We start from the raw sequence: 22,659 nt of genomic DNA on the forward strand, positions 1-22,659 counted from the left end.
TTCAGTTAAATTTATACTGCATTCCTTTAAAAATGTGGATGCATTTGCAGCATTTAATATCAGAATATATTTAAAATGTTAGTAAATGAACCAATTTTAGCTGTGTGTCATTCAGGTACTATTTATAAATCTTTGGTTGCAATCCCTTGGTCAGTTCCCATGGGCTTCCAGCTGTAGAATGAATAGAATTAATGCCTTCCACAAGTTGTTCCTCCACAACCACTGTATGGTTTTGCCTCTGCTTCTTTTTCTTAAAAAAACCCAAACGACCAACAAAACCAAACCCAAAACCCAACCCAAACAAACAAAAATAGACTCTGAAATAAAAACAAAAAGCTGTTGGAGCACAGTGCAACTTGAAAAGGAATCACTTCATTTGTTAACACCTGTAAGGTACGTCCTTAGAACATTTCTGTTGTGTCAAGGAGGGAGTATCTGATATGAAAGCAGGCTCTGCTTTAATTAGCTGCATGCTCATAGTTTAATGCAGCATAATATATTTACAATTTGATAAGACAGGAGATAGAGCTGATGAGCAGTTTAGGGAATTAATCCTTCATTGAATACCTTGTACTAGTGCTGATCGTGAGAGCTATTGTGAAGCTCCTTATATTTAAAATTGTAATCTACGACATCTCCTAAACCAGCAATTTTTCAAAGTTAATTATGAGTCAGTCAGCAGTTGTGGATAATTATATGCAGACTTACTTTTTATCTTATATTTGTTGGCGAATAATACATCAAATAACTTCATGCATACACTGTAATCTGCATAACCCCCTAATGTACTTACTAATTTGAAAAAGGTAGCGGGAAATGTGATCAAAATACCATAAGCATGGAGAACACACTGCTACTTCATTAGAAACTGCCAGAAATAGGTTCTGTGAGAAGCTCTATGGGCCAACCCCCCTTACTCACAAAAACAGCTGCAGAACTGGCAAGGTTTTGCTGAGCAAGGATGGGGAGGGCAGCAGGCTCCATTTCTCCTTGTCCCGGTGGGGCTCCTTTGCACAAATACTATTTGCACTGTCCGTTTCACAGGATAATAGGATTTGGCCTTCTGCATTAAAGTAATACCCATTAGCTGTGATCTTTTCATTCACCAGCCCATTCTAATGGGAATAATCTGTTTGTATCAGGGGAACGGGAGAGGTTAACACCAGCTTCTTGGAGGCAGCTGCCAGAACACAATTATTGTACAATATGTCTCAGGTAGCCTCACAGGAGGTAGTGTTACAGGGTAATGAGGGTGAACTTAACTTCTGAAACACCCAGCCATTTCCAAGATTTATTAAAGTCTTAAGTCGGTCTTTGCCCCATTTTTAAGCACTCCATTAATAAAAAATTTCCATAGCAAAGTGAAAGCGCAGAGACTGGCTTTACACAATGCTTCAACCTAAGTTAGAAGGCTAAAAACTTCATTTTGTCCTTTAAGGGGGGGATGAAATTGATAATAACAAAGTTGTAGCAACTGTCCTGTGACACAGAAATGAAGCAAAACTCGAGGGAAAACAACAGCATGAGCTCATGGGTAAATCCAGGAGAAAAAAACTAGCTAATGTAAACAATGTGTCAAGTGTGGCCTTTGGAGAAAACTGGTAATCCAAAAGATATCCCAAAAGGTATCCTAAGCTTAATGCATCCTGCTTCAACCTGATACTCTGCATGTTCTTTGCTATGAACATTCCAATGGCCTCAACTGTTTCTGGGAAATGTAAAGTAAGAAGTTCGTATTGGATGGCAGGACTGAGTATGAACACTAATAAGTCGGACTTATTAGGACTAAAGGGGAAATAGAACTGATATCCCCAAAGAGCTATTTGTGCTCCAACAAATGGAATGAGAAGTCAAATCAGTTAAAATACCTGGCCAAAGATACAAGCACTTAAGACATTTGAATTTGTATCCAAAACTGAGTTTCAAACAAGCAGAGATTGAGGTAGTAGGCTGTAAAAGTAATCTAAAATAGAGGTGTACACAAGAAATCACGGATCTCCATATTTTCTGTCTGGGACAGAGGGACTTCTGGATGAGAGACACTGAAACATCTAAAACGTTTCAATTGCTCCCTACAGCCAAATATTGTTTTATACTTACTTTGGTTGTAATCGTGTGTTTCATTTTTGTAATTAAACCACAGTCTTAAGATCTTGCTGAATAAGCCTTCAGTGATATGATAACTTAGACAGCCTGGAGGTGATAGCAGGAGTGCAGTGGCCAACACGAGGCGTGCTATCCCCGGAGCTGGCTGTGCAGGCAGCTGTGACACCGGGCTCAGGACAGCTCTGCACGGGGCTGGGGACACCAGCCTGGGGACAGCTCACCTGAACCGTGAGCACAGTCAGTCTGCAGCTCGGGGCAAGCCCAGAGCGTGAGATGCTGTGGCATGGCCACAGGTTTATGGAGTGAATAATGATGTTACAGTGTGACACGGCAGGTCCTGGTGCCTTTGTTTGCAGTGCTATTACATGGCTGAGCAGTCAGAGAAACTGCTGTGTGTCCTGAGAGGGGCTTCTCGGCAAGTCTAATAGACTAGAGGGGAATTGCATTGATTCCAAGCCCTGAACTGAATAATTTTTTTGTATTTTATTTATTTAACAAACCACCCCAGACTGCTATTGGGCAAGCAGTACACTCAGACCTTACCATTTTACAAAGGAAACCTCTGACTTTCTCTCTACCAGGGCAATTCTCTGAAGTGCTGAGCATCCTCAGCCCTGCCTCCTCTGCAATTCAGTGGGAATCATGTTTTACTCATCATTGCTCAGGTGCACTACAGGAATAATTTTAATAATTAATCTATTCCTTTTTTTTTTTTTTTTTTTAAGTGGTTAATCAAAGTCAAGGACTGATACAGAAAAAAAACTCCACTCACAGCATCTTCAGGGAATCAAGTCTCCCTAAAGATATTTGTAAAAGTATTTTTAGCCTTCTTAAATTCTAGAAATGTTGTGATATATTTATGAACAAATGAAAAACTTAAAATATATTTGTGTGAAATAGACATTGAACAAGAGCAATTATTACGATGCCATGAAATCAGGATTCTGTAGATATGGGCAACTACACTTATGTGGCTGCATAACCATGGATAATCTCTAAGGAGACACAAACCTGCAAGAACTGGGTTGTGTTGTACACCAGAGATGGAGTTTAAAGGAAGGATGGCAAGTGTTTGGTATTTCTCTCTCTGGGACATCACATATGAAAAGGGTCAAGAGGATTTAGGCTTTTGGAGTGACTTCTGGCCCCATTAAGCCAATATGCAGAACTCCAGTCAAACAGTAACCCTCCCATTGCCACCAGCATTGTCAAGGCTTTATCACTACACACCACAGAGAATGGCAGTCCCAAGATGTTCACAGAGCAGTGGGCACTGCTGCAGGTTTTGATCTGCAGATTAGCACTTAGATGTGTTATGGATGCATTCTGTGGTAAAGAGCAGGACAGTGAAATTTTCCTGCAGTTGTTTTGGGGATGATGATACAATTCCCATGTTCAGAACTGTGATGTTGGTGGGTTAGGTCCAGCAGACACACAAGGAAGGGTTCAGAGCAATATGGAGTGGTACAAGTCCTAGGATCAGATGTGACCCACAGCACTGATCTGGATAATTTCCTCTTGTAGGAAAGAAAAAGCAATTTAGAATTCAAAGAAATTTCCTGGTGCTCTTCTAATCATCTTGTCAACAATAAGGAGGCTTTGCCAAAGGAGTTAGCCTGGGGAGCTCTGTTCAATCAATCATATGTATTTTAGAGTGGAATGGGAAAAGCAGTGTGTGGAGTTAACCTAAATCCACCTACATCTAGGATAGCTTTGAAAATCTGCTTGCAGATTAGCATCCCTCCTTCTGCCTCCCAATACCATGGCTACCTGAGGTGCTGCTGCAAGGAAGGGAAGCTGGGCATGGACAGAGCAAGATGCTGCTGCTCTGGCTGTTTCCTGTCAGGTGTGGGACTGCCCCAGCAGAGAGCACTGGGGAACAATCTCATCTATTGTCTAAGCAAATTACCCACTTCTCTGTTGATTCCTAGTATTTTGGAAACTAAGTAATAATGTAAAAATGAGCATGTAGGTCCTAAAATCCTAAATGTTCCAGGCTGCTGGAGTTCTGCTAATGACACATTGCCTAGCAACGGCTATATTTAAAATAGGTCCTTAATTCCACTCTTAATGTATGTATTTTACATGCTGGAAGAGTAAAGTATTGTTCTGTCCTCAAGTAAATATGATGTTGCTGCTTCACACTGCATTAAACTCTCTCTGTGTAGATACAGAATGATAGTTATTGTTAGTTGAACACTGAATAGGATGAACTGCACAAAATTTAATAAAACTTGCAAATAAAAATATTTGCACTCATGTTGAAGAGCTGTAATTTCTTTCATAATTAATTACAATTAAATTGTAAGACACTGAGTGAAGTGATCTATCATCATTTTGCCCCATCAAGGTAGCTGGAAGCTGTCAAATTTGACAACTAAGACATCTTTTTTCCTTCTTCCCTCGTTCCTTTTTTAAAGCAAGACAAAGAGCACTTGAAAGCTCAGAGGGGAATGGTCTGTCTTTCATGGTAGTAGCTCAGTTAGCACCCGAACTTCTGCTGAAATTAAATGGATCAGGACAGGGCATTCAAAAAAATTCGTTCAATACTTTTTTTCTTGAAAAATGTCAGTTCATTAGCACTAATTGACATTTACTGGTTTAGACGGTGTTTTCCTGACTAGGACAGCTTTCCTGAATAAAACCAGAAAGGACACTCCTAAACAATGAAAATCCCTGTGGACAGCACATTTATACAGGATGTTGGAGACATGGGGCACAATTTTCTGTTTTACTTAATATTCAGACTAGGCTATGACCCTTGGTTTCTCCAGGCTCTGTATAGTTATTCACTGCTAGTGCTGGATCTATTCCATGCCATATAAATAATTAAATATTCACTGGAGCAGAAAGACCTGGATTTCCCTCACCCCCCAATTCCTCATCCAGGATTATCTAAAGAAAATTTTGTTTTTAAACACTGCTGTAATTGTTTAATATGAGACTGAGGTTTTGAGACTATTTTCAATACACATTATTTATAGAATGAAAAAGGAATTCGTAATTTCATGTAGGATATCTTTGTGCAAAAGATACACCCCATCCTTTCAAAAGTTATTAAAACATTTCAAATACCAGCCTTTAAAGGTTCTCTAGTGTTACAAAGAAGAGAAGGTATAAGAAAGAAGCAGCTAATTCTAAAGACTCAGACATACTAGTTCTGATTCAGTCTGAGCACTTTACATTCAAACTTCAAAAATGAAACCCCCAAATCATTCCCTTTTCCTTTCTTAGTCTCTGTCTCAATAATTGATGAAACCATCTATATGCTGATGTCAGATCTCACAAAAAAGAATGAGAAAATTTCTCCTGCTGCTCTCTTAGGCATATACTTGAATTTTTTACATATATCATATTGAATTTGGCTCTTTCAAAAAATGTCTGAAGTTCAGAGCAGCTGTATCTGTATCAGTCTGTACAATGACCCTCATTATGAGCTTTTGAATTAATGAGCTTGTGATGGTCTGAGTTCTGCCACAGAGAGCAATACATTTCTGTCTCTCTGGCTGGATGGCTAATGGCTGAGTAAAACGACAACATTCAGTGGGTCATCGTTATTTCAGACAGGGGAGAGCGGAATTAAGCTATTAACAATACAACAGTTTAAGCTTCAAAATGAAAATGTATGCTATATTAATTGCATAAAATTGGACACAAGCTGGCAGTCAAACAGTCAGGGTTTGTCTCCTGACTGATTTATCTCATTACCATGTCTCCAGTGAATATATCTTCTCGAGTGCTTTAAGTATACAACAGCAGTCTTATCTGGGAGTAGGAAATGGAACAAAAACATTAATGAACCCCCTTCAGGCTGTATTTTTGGGAAATATTTTCAATTATTCGGGGGTAGAATTTTATGCTTCTGAGATTTTAATGATTTCACTTGTTTTAAAAGTTAAAATATAGCCAAATGAGTTTATTACAAATCCTGACTCAGGAAAAAAAAATATTCACATAGGATGGCTTTTTATTTATGAATACTTCAAAGTTTTATTTTACATACTTCAAGCTATAGATATAGACTCAATTAAGTGTTTCCTTTATATTTTCAGAACACTTAAAAGAAGATATAAATAAATAAATAAATGAGGTTTCCATGTTTTTCATCAGAGTAAACAGCTTTACAGAATTGTGGATTCAGTGTTATTTCTTATCGGATTGAAAAACTAAACACATTATTTATCATCAGTTCTGAAGCCAAGGGAAGGAGGGATGAACCAACAGAGCTACACCTGACCTCAGCCATAAATGTTACCCCAGTTAGATCCAGTGGTAGGATTGGTGTCTATTTTGCTCGCACTGTAAATAATTCCTAGGTTTACTCTTCTTTTCCAAGAAGCTTTAGAGATGTATTGTCTTGTGAGTGACATAAATCAGGCTGTTTAATGAACCAATTCATCAAAAAGTTCAGATTACATATTGCTCCTATCCTATGGTTTCCTTGCATACATGGAAACCTTTCTTAGGCTGCATCTGGAGCCTTATGCAGGAGCCCTGCAGGAGGAGTTTTACATGGCAAAGAGGAGTGAAATAGTTGTGTTTCATCTTTAGTACAACTGGCCTCAGCGACTGGATGAGCTACCCAGGAAGGAGAAAGTATCAGGAGCATGACTGATGTGAAGTCTGAGAACAAGCTGTATTTTCCATTTAGGAGGTGTGAATATTGGGCAGAAAGCTGTCCATACCTTCCATAATTTGCCAGATCCTCTGGAGGATTTGGCCTTTTGCTTTTTCAGAAATATTTATAATTCTGCTGTGGATTTGGTCGCAAAGTCCCATGGTGTGATTTACTCTAAACCACAAAAACTTCTTTCAGTGTCCAAGTGAGATTTCCAAGCAGAGTATTCCTGTGCAATTACTATTGTGAATTTAAATTTGCCTCTAAATGCCGGTCAGGGATGAATCAAAGGGGCAGTAGAACAGTGGAAGAAAATCTGATTCCAGTGAGAAAATATGTCATGTGGATGAAGTCATTATGTAATTGCTAAGAAAGCCCAAAATTATAACTCTGTGTTAACTACCTAAAGCAAACCCATGCTATCCTTTCAATGGGTAAACTTATATGTTTATAGTAGTTGTACTTATAACAAGTCAATGTACAGAACCACCAAGAAGACACTAAAAATCAAAAAACCCTAAAAATAAAAAACAACAAAACCAACTTATTTCAGTCACTTGTCTGGCTTTCTTGAAAAAAAAGAGTGGGCATAGTATATCTTTCTAGAACTGAAGCAGGACGTGTGAGACATTAATCTGCACTGAGCTGTGGAACATCTCAGGAAATCTGCAGTCAGCTGGCACATGCAGGTGCTCTTCTTTCCCTTGAAATCCACCTGTGCTCCCTGCCCTGCTTGGCTCACCCTGGGTGACAGAGGACACACCTGAGTTTCAAGACTAGTGTCCTTTCAGTGACTGCAAGGGAGAACTTAATGTACTTTTTCTTACAGAACTACTAAGTTGATTTTTTTAAAAAACAAACACTTTTATTTGGAACATCCTTCAAGGACCCTTCAGTCTTATGTGATGAATTTTTACTATACAATAACATATGATCAAGTAATTTTTCTAATTACATTAATATGACTAATGGACACTCCTTCTTTTTTCTAAGTATTTTCAGAGACCATAGAATTGGGGCTTTAATGGCAGAGAGAAGGAAGATAAAACCTTGATTCATATGAAAGCTCTGGTCGTGCTGAGAAATTGCATTGGGTTTGGCAATATGGAAGCTGTGTTTTGGAGATTGAAGCTGATCCTGTCCACTGAACAGGGCAAGTATTTTCTGACTCAGTTATTATTTAGCACAGCAGGTGTTGTTGCTGAACAGCACTGTGGTTTGAACTAATCTGTTTCAAGCAAAGTTGCAGACTCAGTCTTTAATGCCACTATATAATTATTTCTCTCCACTTTATCCACAATGGCATAAGAAATGCCATGGAGACACCTTTAACTGAAGCCACAGAGGGGCTAATGAAAAGGGGACTATTACTCTTTAAAAAAGAATAATAAAGGCATTGCTAGTCCCAGTAGGAATTTATTTCCACTAAAAAGGCAGACTGAGAAATAACAGTAGATATAAAAAAATGTTAAAAACGGCTATTTTCTGAACAACATACAGTAAATGGTAAAGCACATCTATCTAAGAAACATAACTAAGCATTTATCACAAAAAAACCCATAGAATTTTTTACAACATAAATATTCACTGAAAAACGTGAGATGGTTCTATGTTTTGTTGTGGTGGAAGTCAGAGGTCAAGCAACATTTTTTGATAATAATTCTTAGAATATCAAGAAATGTCAGGAATACTGAATGTGCAATGTTTTATTGAATAGCAGGGATAATAAGGTGAGGAAGCCCTAAGAGGCAGTGGACTTGATGACATCAGTGTGATATGACTCACCACAGAGGGGCTGCTTTTTTCTTTCCTTTTTTTATCTTTTTTTGTTTTTCCTTTTCATATTTATTTTTAAATTTTAACAATGGTTTGTCAGACTATGTTCTTTATTGAATTTTGGGAAAATGTAATATCTTAAATTCTTAGAATATTTTTTTTTAATAAGAAAGATGTTCAGTTTGAATAGCCTAGATTAAGTACATGGAATTTGTGGATATATGACAAAACAGCACAGTAATGGATTTACCAGGAAATTTTTCTGCATTGATTGCAGCAGTACTACTAATCCTGAATCAACCTGAATGTACAGAACTGAATAAGTATTAGAGCTGTCCATTAAGATTTGATAAATGCACTGGTCCATTAATTTTACCTTTTTTTTGTTGAATAAATTATTTGACAAATAATGGTAAAATTAATCAAATAAATTATCTGATGAATGTATTTTTTAAGTAATCCACTAGCTCTAATGAATATGCAGGCAGCTCCTTAATGAAAGGCATTACTCTACTGTTAGCCTGCTTTCATCACTCATATGTCACTTTTTGTATTTTGCAACTGCAATCCGTATATTTTATTCATTTACCCATTCATTTATACAAGAAAGGTTCAAAACAGTATGGTTAATCAATCACTGAAGTTCTTAGAATATTTTTGCTTTACAATTGATTATTCATTACATTTATTAAAAAGAGCTTGGATTTTCTGGGGACTCTGCTCCCAAGAGTTATTCCTGGCTTGTACATTCCAAGTCAAGTGCACAAGAATGCTCTGAAAATTGCAGGGTTCATGTATAAGCCATTTTTATAGTTGCAAACACTACAATTACCAATTGTTTCAAGAAACTGGAACTTGAAGCCAAGCCAGACACCTTCAAAGTCGCTAAAAACACTCATTAGAGGAGTAAAACAAGGAATAGCATACAGGAGCTACCTCCTCACAGCACAGCACTGGGATGTTTGGATAAAAGCCACAGAGAGGATTATCTGGATGATGTTCAATTTTGGAAATGTTCCAACCTCAAAGAGCAAGTCTGTATTTTTTTATTACAGAGGTGATCTCAACAAATGATAGTGATAGATTTATACTGTCTAATGGCAAATTGCACTTATTAATGTTACAACACGTCACACTTCTGAGTCCTGGTTCCTCACAGAGGTGTGCCAATTTATTGTGGCAGTGGCAGTAGGTACAACAGTCAAGTCTGTATGACTCTGTCGATACTGCAAAGGTACAAATCACGTTTTCATGGGTGACTTTGAACTTGCTGCACAAAGCTCAGCTGAACAGATTTGATGGGAGAACATTGTGGGAGACAGGTATATTAGAAGGGTTGGCTAAAGCTGCACTTGGAATAGCAGTGATTCTTTTCCAAATTTTCCTTTTAATGTCTCATAGACTTTCATAACTACAGCGTTAATAGCCCTTGGCCAGCCCTCCTAGACATCATTTCTACTCCCGAGTGGATAACTAATATATAGCTGAACCTCAAAATAGGTACAGCTGGAAGGATTTATGCTGTGTCTACGGAGTTTAAAAGACGAAGTTTCCAAAAACTCCAGGGGTGCAGAATAAAGCCCTTACATAGGTCTACTCCCGCTCAGAAAGATATGATGCCAGAGATGGGGAAAGCCAAGTTGAAATCCTCCACAATGGGAAGGAGTTTGTTGTTGGCTGATATTACATGCTAATCAAAACTGCAGCCACGTCACCCTGGTGGCAAATAGTCATTTCCATTCTACACACTTATTACAGGGAGATTATTATTGTAAGAGTGTGTTACAACAGAAAAGAAAGTCTTCTAGGGCTTCTTTTTATTCTCTTTTTTTCCCCCTCCCATTTTAATACCTTTTAAATCTGGAGTTTATATTTGTCTTTGCCTCAATCAGTCTTGGGTTGCTCTGTGTGTGAATGTTTGTCCCTTAAAGCTGGAGATAAACTCACGTTTCTATTAAAAAGTTTAAATACTTGTTACAAATAATTTCTCCATACTTGTATGCTTTGATCTAATCTGCTGCATAGTTTTAGTTAAAATGGTTGTGGTTCTAAAGATTACAAATATTAGGAGGAAGAAATAAGTTGTAGAAATTATCTTCAGTTTGCAGCTTGTTTTATAAAGGTTTAAAACGCTCTTTTTTTTGCTAAGTCCATCTAAAGAGTTTCTGACCTACTTCTTTTTATGCACAGTCACCAATCTAATAGTAATAATAATAATTTTTAGATGGGATCAATAAGGTCATTGCTTTGCACTTAAGACTTCTAATAGAACCTTAGTATTAATATGCAAACACCTTCAGAACCAGTGTTTCTGCTTAGGCAATCAGAGGAAAACTTAATTTGTGCTCCTGATAAACACTTGAGCTCCCTATGCTTCATTATTAGAACAGAATTTCAGCCCAAGAATGTGTTTGAAACAACGTGTCCTGAGACAGCTAACCCCTTGGTATGGGAGTGGTTCTGTTCTTCATGCTGTCTCAGAGGCATATTACAGTATAATCCAAACCACAAATCTCCTGGGCCCCCACTCACAGAAATGGAAACCACTATTTGGATACATGGGCATTTGTCCTGACAATGATTTTAATGCAAGAATTTTGTGGTGAGTAGCCCTCCAGAGAATTGGTATCCATGGTCTCCCAACTATCTTGGAAAACCAGCAAATTCAATGCTATTAGTAGGTGAACTCAGGATTAAAGGTAAACTTGAAGCTTCCAGGTTTTTCAGTTTTCAATATGATGGTTGCAGTGCCCTATCTGGTTATCCCAGAACAAAAGTGCTATTTTCTTTTCAGAGTCCTTAATTATTTTTATTTTTCTTCTTTCTCTTTAATTAGCTGTGGCCAGAATGGAAATATTGGGAAAAGACTGGCTCCTGTAATTAAAAGCACTGCCTGAGTGGCACTACTTTGGGAAGAGTTTAATCTTTGTCATGTTGGAGCCCATGCAGTGCTCTCAACAGGAAGGCTGGACAATGGAAACAGAATTACTACCAACAATGTGCTTTCCACAGAGAGGACATCTGACACCAACTTCATCTTCTAATGTCAGTGCCTATTCCCATAGGGTTTTCCATATTTTCCTTTATTACCTGGATAGAGCACGAGCTAAATACCTGCACCCTTAGAAAATAACTCTCTTGCAGTTCAGGCTTCATTTTACTATCAATTCATCAAAACAAGCTGTCCAACCCCTAAAAACAAACCCTGGAGAAGTTGAAACACCTTCCTGAAAGCGAGTTGCCTTTTCCCCCATGGTCCAGTGGCACATTGTTATGAAGAGAAAATAAATAAAATTATGCAAATACTGTGAAAACAAGCTAGCACAAAATACTTCTAGAACACACCAAAAGCAGCTGAACAACCACAGGGCTCTTTGCTGTTCAGCTACAGGTCTTTTGCATGGTTTCACTTAGGCAAAGGAGAGAGAGAAAAAGAAACTGTCTGGCTGCTCTCCTCATCCATAGGAGAGCTGCACTGGCACACAGGCCTGGATCAACCTCTAGCACCTCCCTTTTTCCCTTCAATTTGCAGGGATTGCTGGAAGATCTGGAGTGCTCAAAGAATGTCTGCAGGCCTCTGAGCCCAGCTTGCAGGATTTGCTTCTGCAGCCAGCCAGAATTACAGCAAAGCCACTGCAGACCTGCTCGGCCTCTGTGCTGTGTACCTGAGATCCCCACTGGGCACAGCCCAGCTGGAGCTGAAAACAAGGTTACAGATGCCTGCACTTGGGGCATTTTCTATGTTTTGATAATGCAATTTTTGTGTGCTAACCGTACAGAGATACATCATTGTGCATAAATCTTTACTTGAAGGCATATGAGGAACAGGAATGATAGAAATAACAACAAAAACCCCAGCCCTGCTGCCTCCATGGAAGAAAAGATAAGGTCCAAAGAGGAAATAGGAAATTGTAAACTTAAACCTAAGAATTGTAAGAATTTCCTAGTAAGGGATGATGTCTCGCCAAGATTTTATTCCATCTTAGTGACCTGCTGGACACTGGGGCTGTCTGACCTAGAGGCACTGAGCCAAGGGAGGTTATGGTGCTTTGCCTCTCAAAATCTGCTGTGCTCACAGAAGGCTGAGAGGGGAGGCATAACCTTGCAGCTATATCTGTCAGGTTGTTTCCAGCTGTACCATATGCAGTGGGAATTTGGTGTAAAATTCGACCAGAATTATGCCTGATACTTTATTAAGCTGTGAAATGGATAATGCCTTGAAATAAAACTGTTTCACTCTCAAGCTGTATGTGTTAGGATCTTCCACTTCTTTTTTACAAATCCTCACATTATACCAAATGGCTTAAAAAGCAACATAGTTGTAACTTACTTGACCATAGATGTGAGGCCTCACTATTGCACCTTCCCCTCCTGTTAGCTCCAGCTATCACTGTCAGCACAGTCGTACAGAATAAAGCCCCATTACAGCTAGAATGGTTCCTTAAACTTTATAGCACTTAGAAAGGCTCCTGAGACACCAAAACCCTCTCGATTCAGAATTGAACATGTAATACCTGCCAAATTTGCAGGTTTGAAACCACTTCCAATAGGAATTAAAAAGGCCCTCTTCACAGCTGAAATAGGGCTATCAATACTTGACTTGTCTGCCCATGTGAAATAGCGGGTTCTTTTCTCTGACGTCGCAATTTAGTTTAAAATGGCTTTGATGATGACAGGGTACACGCGAATGATAAAACCACAAAGATGACAGTCTAATCTTACCAAGATGACCCATCACTGATAAGAGATTAAGTCACACAACATTTGAAAAACCAGATTATCTGTCTGCTAGGATGGTGTCTGTGTACACCTCCTGCTGAGCCATGCTGAGACGCCAGTGACATACAAAGACACTTCTCTGTAAAAACCAGAAATGCTTCACAGAATTTCTCAAACCATTGGGATAAAAGAAAGAAAGAAAAAAACTCGTCTGATATTATCTTGAACTTTTTTGTCAAACCTTCATTTTTCAGACTAGTAAAGTATTTGGATGTACAGCATATAAATAATTTAGAGGTACTATAAAAAGGTCTAAATTAGTCAATTCTGTCCTATAATTAGCACTCACAGCTATTCTGGCAGTGGGTGGGTGATTATTAAACACCTTTTATTATTGGCTTTATGTACTACAATAAAAATTAAAATTATACTTACAAGAATTATTAGACATGCTGGTCCTATAAAACTCCATATAAAGTTATTCTTAGTGCTGAGCCAACATCTGAAAATTAAACAGGAGAAAATGCCTTGAAATGTGCTTTTGTGGTTATTGGCTCCTTCTGTACGATGATTTGGACACAGAAACAGTGACTTACACTTCTGTTGTGCCATAGTACTTGTATCCCAGTGCAGCAGAGATTCCAACCACCACAGCTGGGCTGACATAGCCAAAGACATAGAAATTCTTGTGCAAGAAACCCTTGTTGTAGATGACTCCCACAACTATAAGGTAGAGGTGAATACCTTCAATACACATCCATGCAAAAGCAGCTAGAAGGAAATAATGGAGTAGTCCAGCAGTAATTGAACAGAAGAGCTAGAAATTCAATCAGAGAAAGCAGGAGTCATGATTCTATTAATAGGCTTTTGTCAATATATATAATAATATAATAGTGCATGCACAGCAACCGAGTGACTCTAAATTAGTGATTCAGCCCAACTGTAATGCCAGTTGACCAGAACTTGCCCTACATCCATTTGCACATTTGTTCACTAGTGTTTTTTGTAGCAAATGCTAAAATAAAGAGACTACATTCAACTTTTAAAATTAGTGTGTGTCTTCCCAGAAAAACTGTATAAATGGTTTGACTAGGTTGATCCTATTGCTGAGTTATAGCTGAGTAGTCTATATACTTGATCTACACAAAGTTAATTTTTATTATTTTGATACCATTGTAATTAGGGATTACAAGGAATTATTTCTGAAATAACTTATTTTATATGAAGTGTTTGTAAAATGATATTTTTCAATCCATCAATACTGGAGTGCTACCTCAGGAATAGCAGCTGATATTTTTTTCAAGTGATTTTAAATCCTATTAAGCTACTTATAGTAGGCTACTTTGATAATTTATGTATAGCTTTATTTCCTGAAATTAATCTGAGATGCAAAAATCAACACCCTAGCTTTCTGAAAAGCAAAATGGACAGGTCAGGGCCTCACATGTGGTCTTCCAGCTAACAGTTCAATATCTCAGATGTCAGCTTGGGATTGCAGCTCTGTCCTGATTTTAGAGAAAACTGTCACCCTGGGAGTGACCAACGTGGCTTTATACAGCATCCTAAGTGAAGTGAAAATGCTAAACACATTGAGATCACAGTCTCAGTAAAGGTGACAAATTTTAAATGAGACCCATGGAGCAAAGTCAATACACACCAGCTTAGACAAAGCTCTGCTTCTTTAAATGACCATTTTCTATTTCCTGTTACTGTACTGGGAAGTCAGGGTCACTGCTGTAGATAGGAAATGTGGGGAGCAGAAGGAAGATCATATCTTGTAATGTATATTTATTTTGCAATCCAAAATCAAGGCACACGTGAAAACTACTCACCTTATTATTGTTCATATTAATTCCAATCAGAAAAATAAGTTCCGCCAGGAAAAGGCTGCAGCAGAGGTTTTTGTGAATTGTTGTTCTAGTGCTTTGAATTTCACTGAAGAACCAGAATGTGAAAATGCACATGGAGAGGCAAATCAACGAAATAATTATTCCTAGCTGAGTGATTCTTGTAAGAATGCTATAATTTGTAACACCCTGGGGGAAAATTATAATATAGTATTTAAAAGAACAGCTTTGCAACTTCTCAAAAAAGACCTTATTCTATAACACAGCTCTTTTCTTCTTTTCTACAAAATGTTAATCAAAACTGTTTGTAGAGTTTCACTAGAAATGTACACTTTGGGTAATCTAAAAAATATTGGGTTTTCATGAGACAGATATAATTCTAGGGGAAATTAGTAATAAACTGTATATATTCCTGCTCTTGCATTTTCTGATATTTCTTAACAAAACTTTTTATTAACCTCAGTACCTCCTAATAAGATTTTCAAAATCAGATCATTTTAGTCAATGACAAATACACTGGCAGTAGGATATCTATTAATATGACACAAACATTTTCTAATATAAAAGGACTTATCACAGCAGTGACTTAGATAAGCAAGACTGAATAACTGTCTTACTGAATTTGCAACATGATCAAAACAAGACTCTGAAATAACTATCACTCAAGCAAATACCATTCCAGATATGTAACATGAATTTTATCCAGAGAAACACAAGATACTTCAATACCGGATGTGAATATTTTCTGTATAAGAATACAATTTTGCTGTTTGCTATTTGAACAAAGAAACTCTGAAATACATGACTGTACATCAGCAAAAGGATAGTATTCAGTTGACCAGAAAATGTATCAAATATTTTCTTACAAAATAAAGGATGAGAGATTCTTCACCTCCCTGCTTTTCTTTTCAGAATAACTATATAAGTACCTGCAAAGGTTTTAAATTTGAGCCGAAGACTTAGGATGCTATTTAGCAACCAGGAAACAGCCTCTATCAGCATGAAATTCACAGTGTGAGAGAGCTGTCTCAATACAGTATATTCATGCTAATATTCTGCTTGCTGTCAGTTCTGATACCTTATAAAGCTGCCTCCTGAGGCAGGACCTGAGCTCTTGCAGATCCCCACTGAGACTCTGGAAATCTATGGGGCTTCTTAATATAAGTAGGACATAAATTGAATGGCCATTCTCCCAGTTTTGTGCTGGTCGTGAGTGTCCATGTTTAATAGTCATAAACTTCAGACTGATTTTGCTGCTGTAAACTCTCCAGAGAGAATTTAAAGCAGATTTTTAGATGCCAAGGTTAGACAAATGGGTGGCAAAGTTTTGAGAGACAGAAATTCAGGGCCATATGGCTGCTGACCACCAATGAATGGCAGATAAATCCCACAGCAGTCTTAAAGTGAGATTTAAAATGAAATGCAATGCTCCAAAAATAAGCACAACAGACTGTGTTTTTGGAACAAGATACTTTGCTGCATCACTGCTCTGTAATACTGCAGAAAGGACATAAGGAAATTCAAACACATATGGGAGGAATTTTGCTTGCTTTGTGCACAATAAATTGTGCGTTTGCTGAACAAAACCAAGAGACAATCTAAAGGGGGGTAAGTATGCAGGTTGCACTAAAATAAAAACATAAGGAATGAAAACAGAAGAAAGTATCAGATAAAATACTAAATTAAAATTGCACTTACAACGGAGCCACCTGAGGACATCAAAACAGCAAAATGAGTCAGATGATTGCATTTGCATGAGATATGAGTGGAGTTGGAATGTGTCAGCTCACAGCCTTCTGTAGCCCAGTTGCCATTCATTGTGTCTGAGTAGTTCCAAAATGCACATTTAATGTCTTTATCTGCAGTCTGGAACAGAAACAAGATGTTCTGCTGATGGCAAAAGGCAGGATATTTCCCATCAAGAGACCTTTCTTATGCTAGACCGTGCAATTCATTAAAAAATGCTTGTTATCATTGGAGGGCTGGGAAACAAAAAACACGTTCTGCAAGGCCTATTCCAAGCAATTAGAACGTGGCTGGGGATGAAAGCAATTTATTCACATGGCTAAAACACCACCAAACATGTAGTCTAACCAGATTACTGAACCCTTCTGGCACCTGCCAAGATGTTGGAATTTTTTACCTATTGAAAACATAGTTATATATACACTTGCACCTGCTGAACATGGACTGGACTCCAAGGTTACAGCCACATTGCTTATCCATTCCAAATGAGCAGCTCAAAAACTGAGACTTATTCTGCCCATTTTACAAAGGCAATCTGGGATAAAGCCAGAGTCATATCACACCTGCTATATCACCTGCTACACAACAGTGATGAGTAAGACCATTAGTATTATTTAGTACAGTTAGTGCTTACTAAATCTCGTCAAAGACTAAGTCTCCCCTGTAATACAGACTTTATAAATATATGCAAATCTATATAAAGATAATTTCTAACTCAGAAAGGAAGTAACAAATTCAAAAGCTGTGTAACCACTGTTAGCACCTTGTCCCATTGCTCATCTCTCCACAGAGTTGCTTTCTTGTTATGTTTGTGATTACTTGTGACATGTAAGGTGATTTTTCACATATGAATGAAGCCAGCAAAAATCTGTATTTGCTGGAAGTAAACCTCTCCGTTTTAAGTAAATGTGTTCAGATTTTAGAAGTAACAAAGCTTCAAAACTATAGATTCTGCTATTACCCCCTTATTCCAGGTTACCTTTTTTGCATTAACCTTGAAGTATTCTCTTTTTTTAAGTATACGTGCTTAACTGTTCTGATAAACTGTCAGAAAGAAAACTCACCTAAATACAGAAAAATCAAGATCCTGTAATATTCTCTGGTTCAGACATCTAGATTTTATCCATACTACAACCAGCAAAGATGGCATTATTGCCCTTGTTTTAGTCCCATTGCAATTTTCCTCTGTACCACATTTAGTATAGTGCACTTAAGATGTCACATTTGAGATTAATCTTATTAGAGTATAAATGGTAACCTCACATCAGCAAACAACAGAATTATGTCTTAGTTTATCATATGCTGCAGGTATGCTAACATCACATAAAATGATTAGCTAATGTTTTGTTTTACTTGAAGCTGATAATAACCCCCCCCCCTTACCTTGGCATACTTTAAGGTAAATGTTATTTTCTCGAGCTCATAGAGTGTGGGTGGATTTGAGCTAATTGCCACAGCTATAACTGCTGAGCTGACTGTCTGTCTGTGCTCTGAAGGATCTTTGGAGGAGCGGTTTTGAGGCGATGAAAGCAGAGAGCCGATATTGCTGTACCGCAGAAAGACAACTGCAACAGTGCCTATCAATCAAACAGACCATGGTTAGCACTTCGTGGGTTTTTATGGAAGAGTAAAATTGAAGACATTAAAGAAACAATAAACAATAGACATTATTGCTGCTATTGCATAAAATATGCAAAACAGATGGAGCCTTTGTGGAATACTTATAAAAATGTTTTAGAGACAATGAAATATAGCTTTATTTAAAACAATGTAACTGGCATTAGAAATAAAAATGTGTGTTCGCACTGGCAATACTAATTAGATATATGCATATGTAGTTTTCCTAGAGTAATGTATGCTTGCTGCTGTTCTGCAGCTGGTTACACATGTGGTGTCAACTCTTATAAAGTAAAATGTCTCACACCTGAAGTAAATACTGGACCTTTCTGAAGTACCTGGCTTGCTTTTGTAATGACTTCCATTACATTGGACCCAGGATGGATTACAAATAGGGAAAAGGAAAAAAGGTATTTTTGGATTCAGTGCTGATCTTAAACAATGTAGTGACTTTCTCCCCGGCACCACAATAAACCACATTTTTAGATATTGATATGTGGCTAGATACAGATTAGATGGAATATGAGGATTGAAAAAATCTTCTCCATGTTTATGAAATTATGTGTTTTAATTCCAGAGCTGTTTAGACACATGCATTTATATTTAGTGATGGTAGTAGCTGCAAACCCTTTCTGTAGCACTCTGAGGTACAAGCCAGATTTGGGTCCTGCTGGTTTTGGTGCTAAAGATTACATGCCCCAGTGAGCTACTCTCTGAATGGAAAAATGCACAACATTTTGAAGGAGAAGAAGCGCAGAGAGTTGGAGGGGTCAGTCCAAAGTCATAGAGCGAAATGGATAAAGTTCAGATCTGTGATACCAATCCAGTGAAAACTCACTGGATACTCACTGTGCCACTGGATATGTTAGAATATCAGTCTTGAGACAACAAAGAAGAAAGGATGATAAAAATACCTTGTCTTCTTTGTAGCTACCAGTGTGGAAGTTCAGCTTTGGTTAACTGCACATTTGGTTGTTTTCTAGTGGGTACAACTCCATCCAAGGTGTTTATTAACCCACCTACTCTCCAACCTTTGTTTCTTACCATTTGGATGAGGTTCCTTTCTCTTCTTCGGAGAGATCTTTATGTAATCTCCCCCTGTGTATACATGAGGGTGGATGTGTTTCATGTGGTGTGAATCAAAGGCAAAAACCCTGAGTGCTGCAAAAGAAGAAAAATAGTGTACAAATCACAGCTCCATTATGGCCTACCATAATTTAGAGTTGGGTTAATAAATGTGCTACTGAATTGCATAATTACTGTGAATTTTAAGACTCTATCCTCGTGCAAAATATTTCAAGAAAAATTTCATTAATATAACATGTTTGTTTAAACATCTATTTTTTTTTTATTTTCATGCATGCATTTTGCTCTCATACTTTTTACTCTTTCCATGAAAAATATAGTCTCTTATTTACCTTGCCTTAAATTAGGTACTGGAAAAAACAATGTAGGTTACTTTAGGAAGAGCTATTGCTTTATTAAAAATGTATTTCTGAAAGGAGCCACAAATCACAATTATAAAAAGGAAAGCATAAAATTCTCCACTGAATAATAACATTTGATAAAAGCCAGTTTTTGAAAAGTATATATTTTATGGTTATCTATCCATGCTACCAAATACACATTGCGCCATGAACTAATGATGTGTCTTGTCAAAAAGCAAACAAGCATCACCCCTTAGGACAAAAACTACATTAGAGTCTATTGAGCTCTTTACTTGCTTCATTACAGTGCTGAGTTTCAATCACTCAGGATGGGAACAAAAAGAAGTCAATCAGGCTTTTTCTGAAAACAAAACAAAACAGAACAAAACAAAACAAAACAACACAAAACAACAGCAAACAAATCTAAAACTTGACTGGTGGAGGAATATAACCAAGCTAGACCATCTGCATTGCTTATAGCACAGCACACAAAAATAATATGAGCTATTCAATAGACCAGCTGTCAGAAAATGTTTGTAAGGGCATAAAAAATTGTTTTCTTTGGCTGGAGCTTTGAGAAGCTCGTAGTTCAAGAGCTTGCACCAAAAAAAGCAGTGGAGAGAGAGGGGTGATGCTGTAGGTCTTATCCCAAAATAGTTTTGTGTGGCACATATGAGACATGTGAAAAATTTACTCATACTGGCAAACAGTAACAAAAAATTTTAGGGTTTGGGTCCAATTTGGAAATGAACTTATTCAGTTTAAAAATTTAGAAAAAACTAGGGACTATAATCATTAACCTTTCAACACAGGAATTCCTCTCCATTCTCCTTATGCTTTTTTGTCACCTTGGTGACTGATATCCAGTTCCACTGGAGACTGCATCCAAATCCTCTCTTCCTGACTTTCATGGCCTCAGCTCTGTGGTGATGGGAGCCTCTGCTTCCAAGGGAGGGAGGTTGGGGAGGGGGCACAGGGGCTTTACAGCCAGCACCTGGCACTGCTCTGGACCTGCTGCAGACCCAGAGGTGCTCTGCAATAACATAAGTCTGATTCTACAGAGTCTATGTCAAGGAATAAATCCCTCCCCACTTTTTCATCACTCTAATTTATTTTCAGAAAGGTGAGGGAAGAGCAGGCGGTTTGACCTGCCTTGAGACCACAGTAGGAAACTTTCTCATCAAGTCATCATATAAAACAGCAAGCTGGTGAGAGACACTGAAGGACTGTACTAAATCTAAAATAAGAAATCAGATCACATACAGTTTGGGGACATTCAGAAAAAATAGAGATGAAAGAGTGGCCATTGAGAAAGGAATCAGCTATGCCTTCTCAGGGTTTTCAAAGGTGGCTGGTGTCAGCCTTACTCTGCTCTCAGTGAAGGAATGGTGAAACTATTACTACCACAGCAAAATCAGCTGGTATTCGTGGGAAAACACCAGCACACAGGGAGAAGGTAGGGGAGCAAAATGGTGCAGCTGAGACTAACCAATTCTCCTCCTGGGGAATTCCTCTTAACATGAGAAATTCCTGTTGAGATAAAGCCACTCAACACAACACTCACCAGGTTTTATTCCAAGTTCATTTATAACAACTACACTGGTCCAAAAAGAGTAAAAAAAATCTGTAAGGAGCAAGTCCATAATTTTGTTCCACTGGTGTTTTTATACACATAAGATGCATCGGATAATTTTGTGCTTATAAAATGAATCTACAGTGTATGAGTATGGATGGTCATAATGAGACATTTAAAGAGAGTATGAGAACAAGTTCCCACAGGCTCTAAATGTATTTTTTTGCTCTGGTCTCAAACGTTTAGTCTGAAAATTATGATACCTACACCGAAAGTCAGGTGTTAGTTACAAAAATCATACAAATTAACACCTGGGTCTTTCACATAACACCATTTCTAATCTTCATAATTGTGCTGAAAACCTCCTCAGTTTAATCCACATCTAAAGTATATCTTAGACGAATTTTCTTTATCTTACCTATGTCACTTGCATTAGCATCCAGCTGGGCTGTCTTTTTGAAGCCCTGTGACATGAGAAGTGTTGCCTGCTCTGCAGTGTGCAGCAGCTTAGTCAGGCTCCGCCTTTGGTTATCTACAGGTAGAGCTTCCCAGACTGTAATTTTGTCTTTTTGTAGAAAATTGTTCACAGTGTTGACCAAGACCTGTAAGTAAAAGCATGTGTTTGAGAAGACTCTTTGGAATAAGGGCAAACCCCAAAACTCCAAGGCTTGATCCACTCACGTTGATGGTGGTGTTGTGAAGGGCTTCGTTGTCAGAGTCACTCATGGTGCTCCACGATGAAAACGACAGTGCTTCAACATATGAAACCACTTCCACAGGGGAAAGTGGTCCCAATGTATTTTTATTAATTTCTTGCAGCTTCTCCAGAGGTGTTTTTAAATGACTAATCTGAAAAATGTCAGAATTCATATCTTAATGAAACAAGTAAAGCCGTATTTCTGCATGTGAAATGAAACTAATAGACTGATTTCTGTTAATTAATATACTGGTTTATAAGACACTTGTGCATAAGCACTCCTCCTCAGTCAACAGGTTGAATTATTGATAAAGTGATTGACAAATTATTGATATTACACATCTAGTATAACCTTCACAAGCAATCACAATTAAAAAAATCATATGCTATCATTACAAATTTTTCCCTACAGCAGCTAAGTTTTATTAATTTAAGTTTATTTATTAACTTTTATTAATTCTGATGATCTAAAGTAGACTAGTAAATATTCTGCAAAAATAATTAAATATCAGTGATATGATTATTCTGCCTGT

At 37.7% G+C, this 22,659-nt stretch overlaps 1 protein-coding gene across 3 annotated transcripts in view; it reads right to left on the bottom strand.

Annotated features, from left to right (window-relative positions):
- ADGRL4 (adhesion G protein-coupled receptor L4) overlaps positions 1–22,659 on the bottom strand; it is a 73,058-nt gene that overhangs the window by 4,715 nt on the left and 45,684 nt on the right. For all 3 annotated transcript variants that reach the window (XM_033068034.1, XM_033068035.1, XM_033068033.1), the window contains 8 exons: positions 22,111–22,278; positions 21,848–22,031; positions 19,474–19,590; positions 18,196–18,389; positions 16,765–16,932; positions 15,052–15,255; positions 13,816–14,036; positions 13,655–13,721 (listed from right to left, as the gene is read on the bottom strand). In XM_033068034.1, the coding sequence (XP_032923925.1) occupies positions 13,655–13,721; positions 13,816–14,036; positions 15,052–15,255; positions 16,765–16,932; positions 18,196–18,389; positions 19,474–19,590; positions 21,848–22,031; positions 22,111–22,278 (1,323 nt within the window). The remainder of the gene's footprint in view (positions 1–13,654; positions 13,722–13,815; positions 14,037–15,051; positions 15,256–16,764; positions 16,933–18,195; positions 18,390–19,473; positions 19,591–21,847; positions 22,032–22,110; positions 22,279–22,659) is intronic.

The sequence above is a fragment of the Catharus ustulatus genome, chromosome 9 (assembly GCF_009819885.2).
Source record: "Catharus ustulatus isolate bCatUst1 chromosome 9, bCatUst1.pri.v2, whole genome shotgun sequence".
Lineage (NCBI taxonomy): Eukaryota > Metazoa > Chordata > Aves > Passeriformes > Turdidae > Catharus > Catharus ustulatus.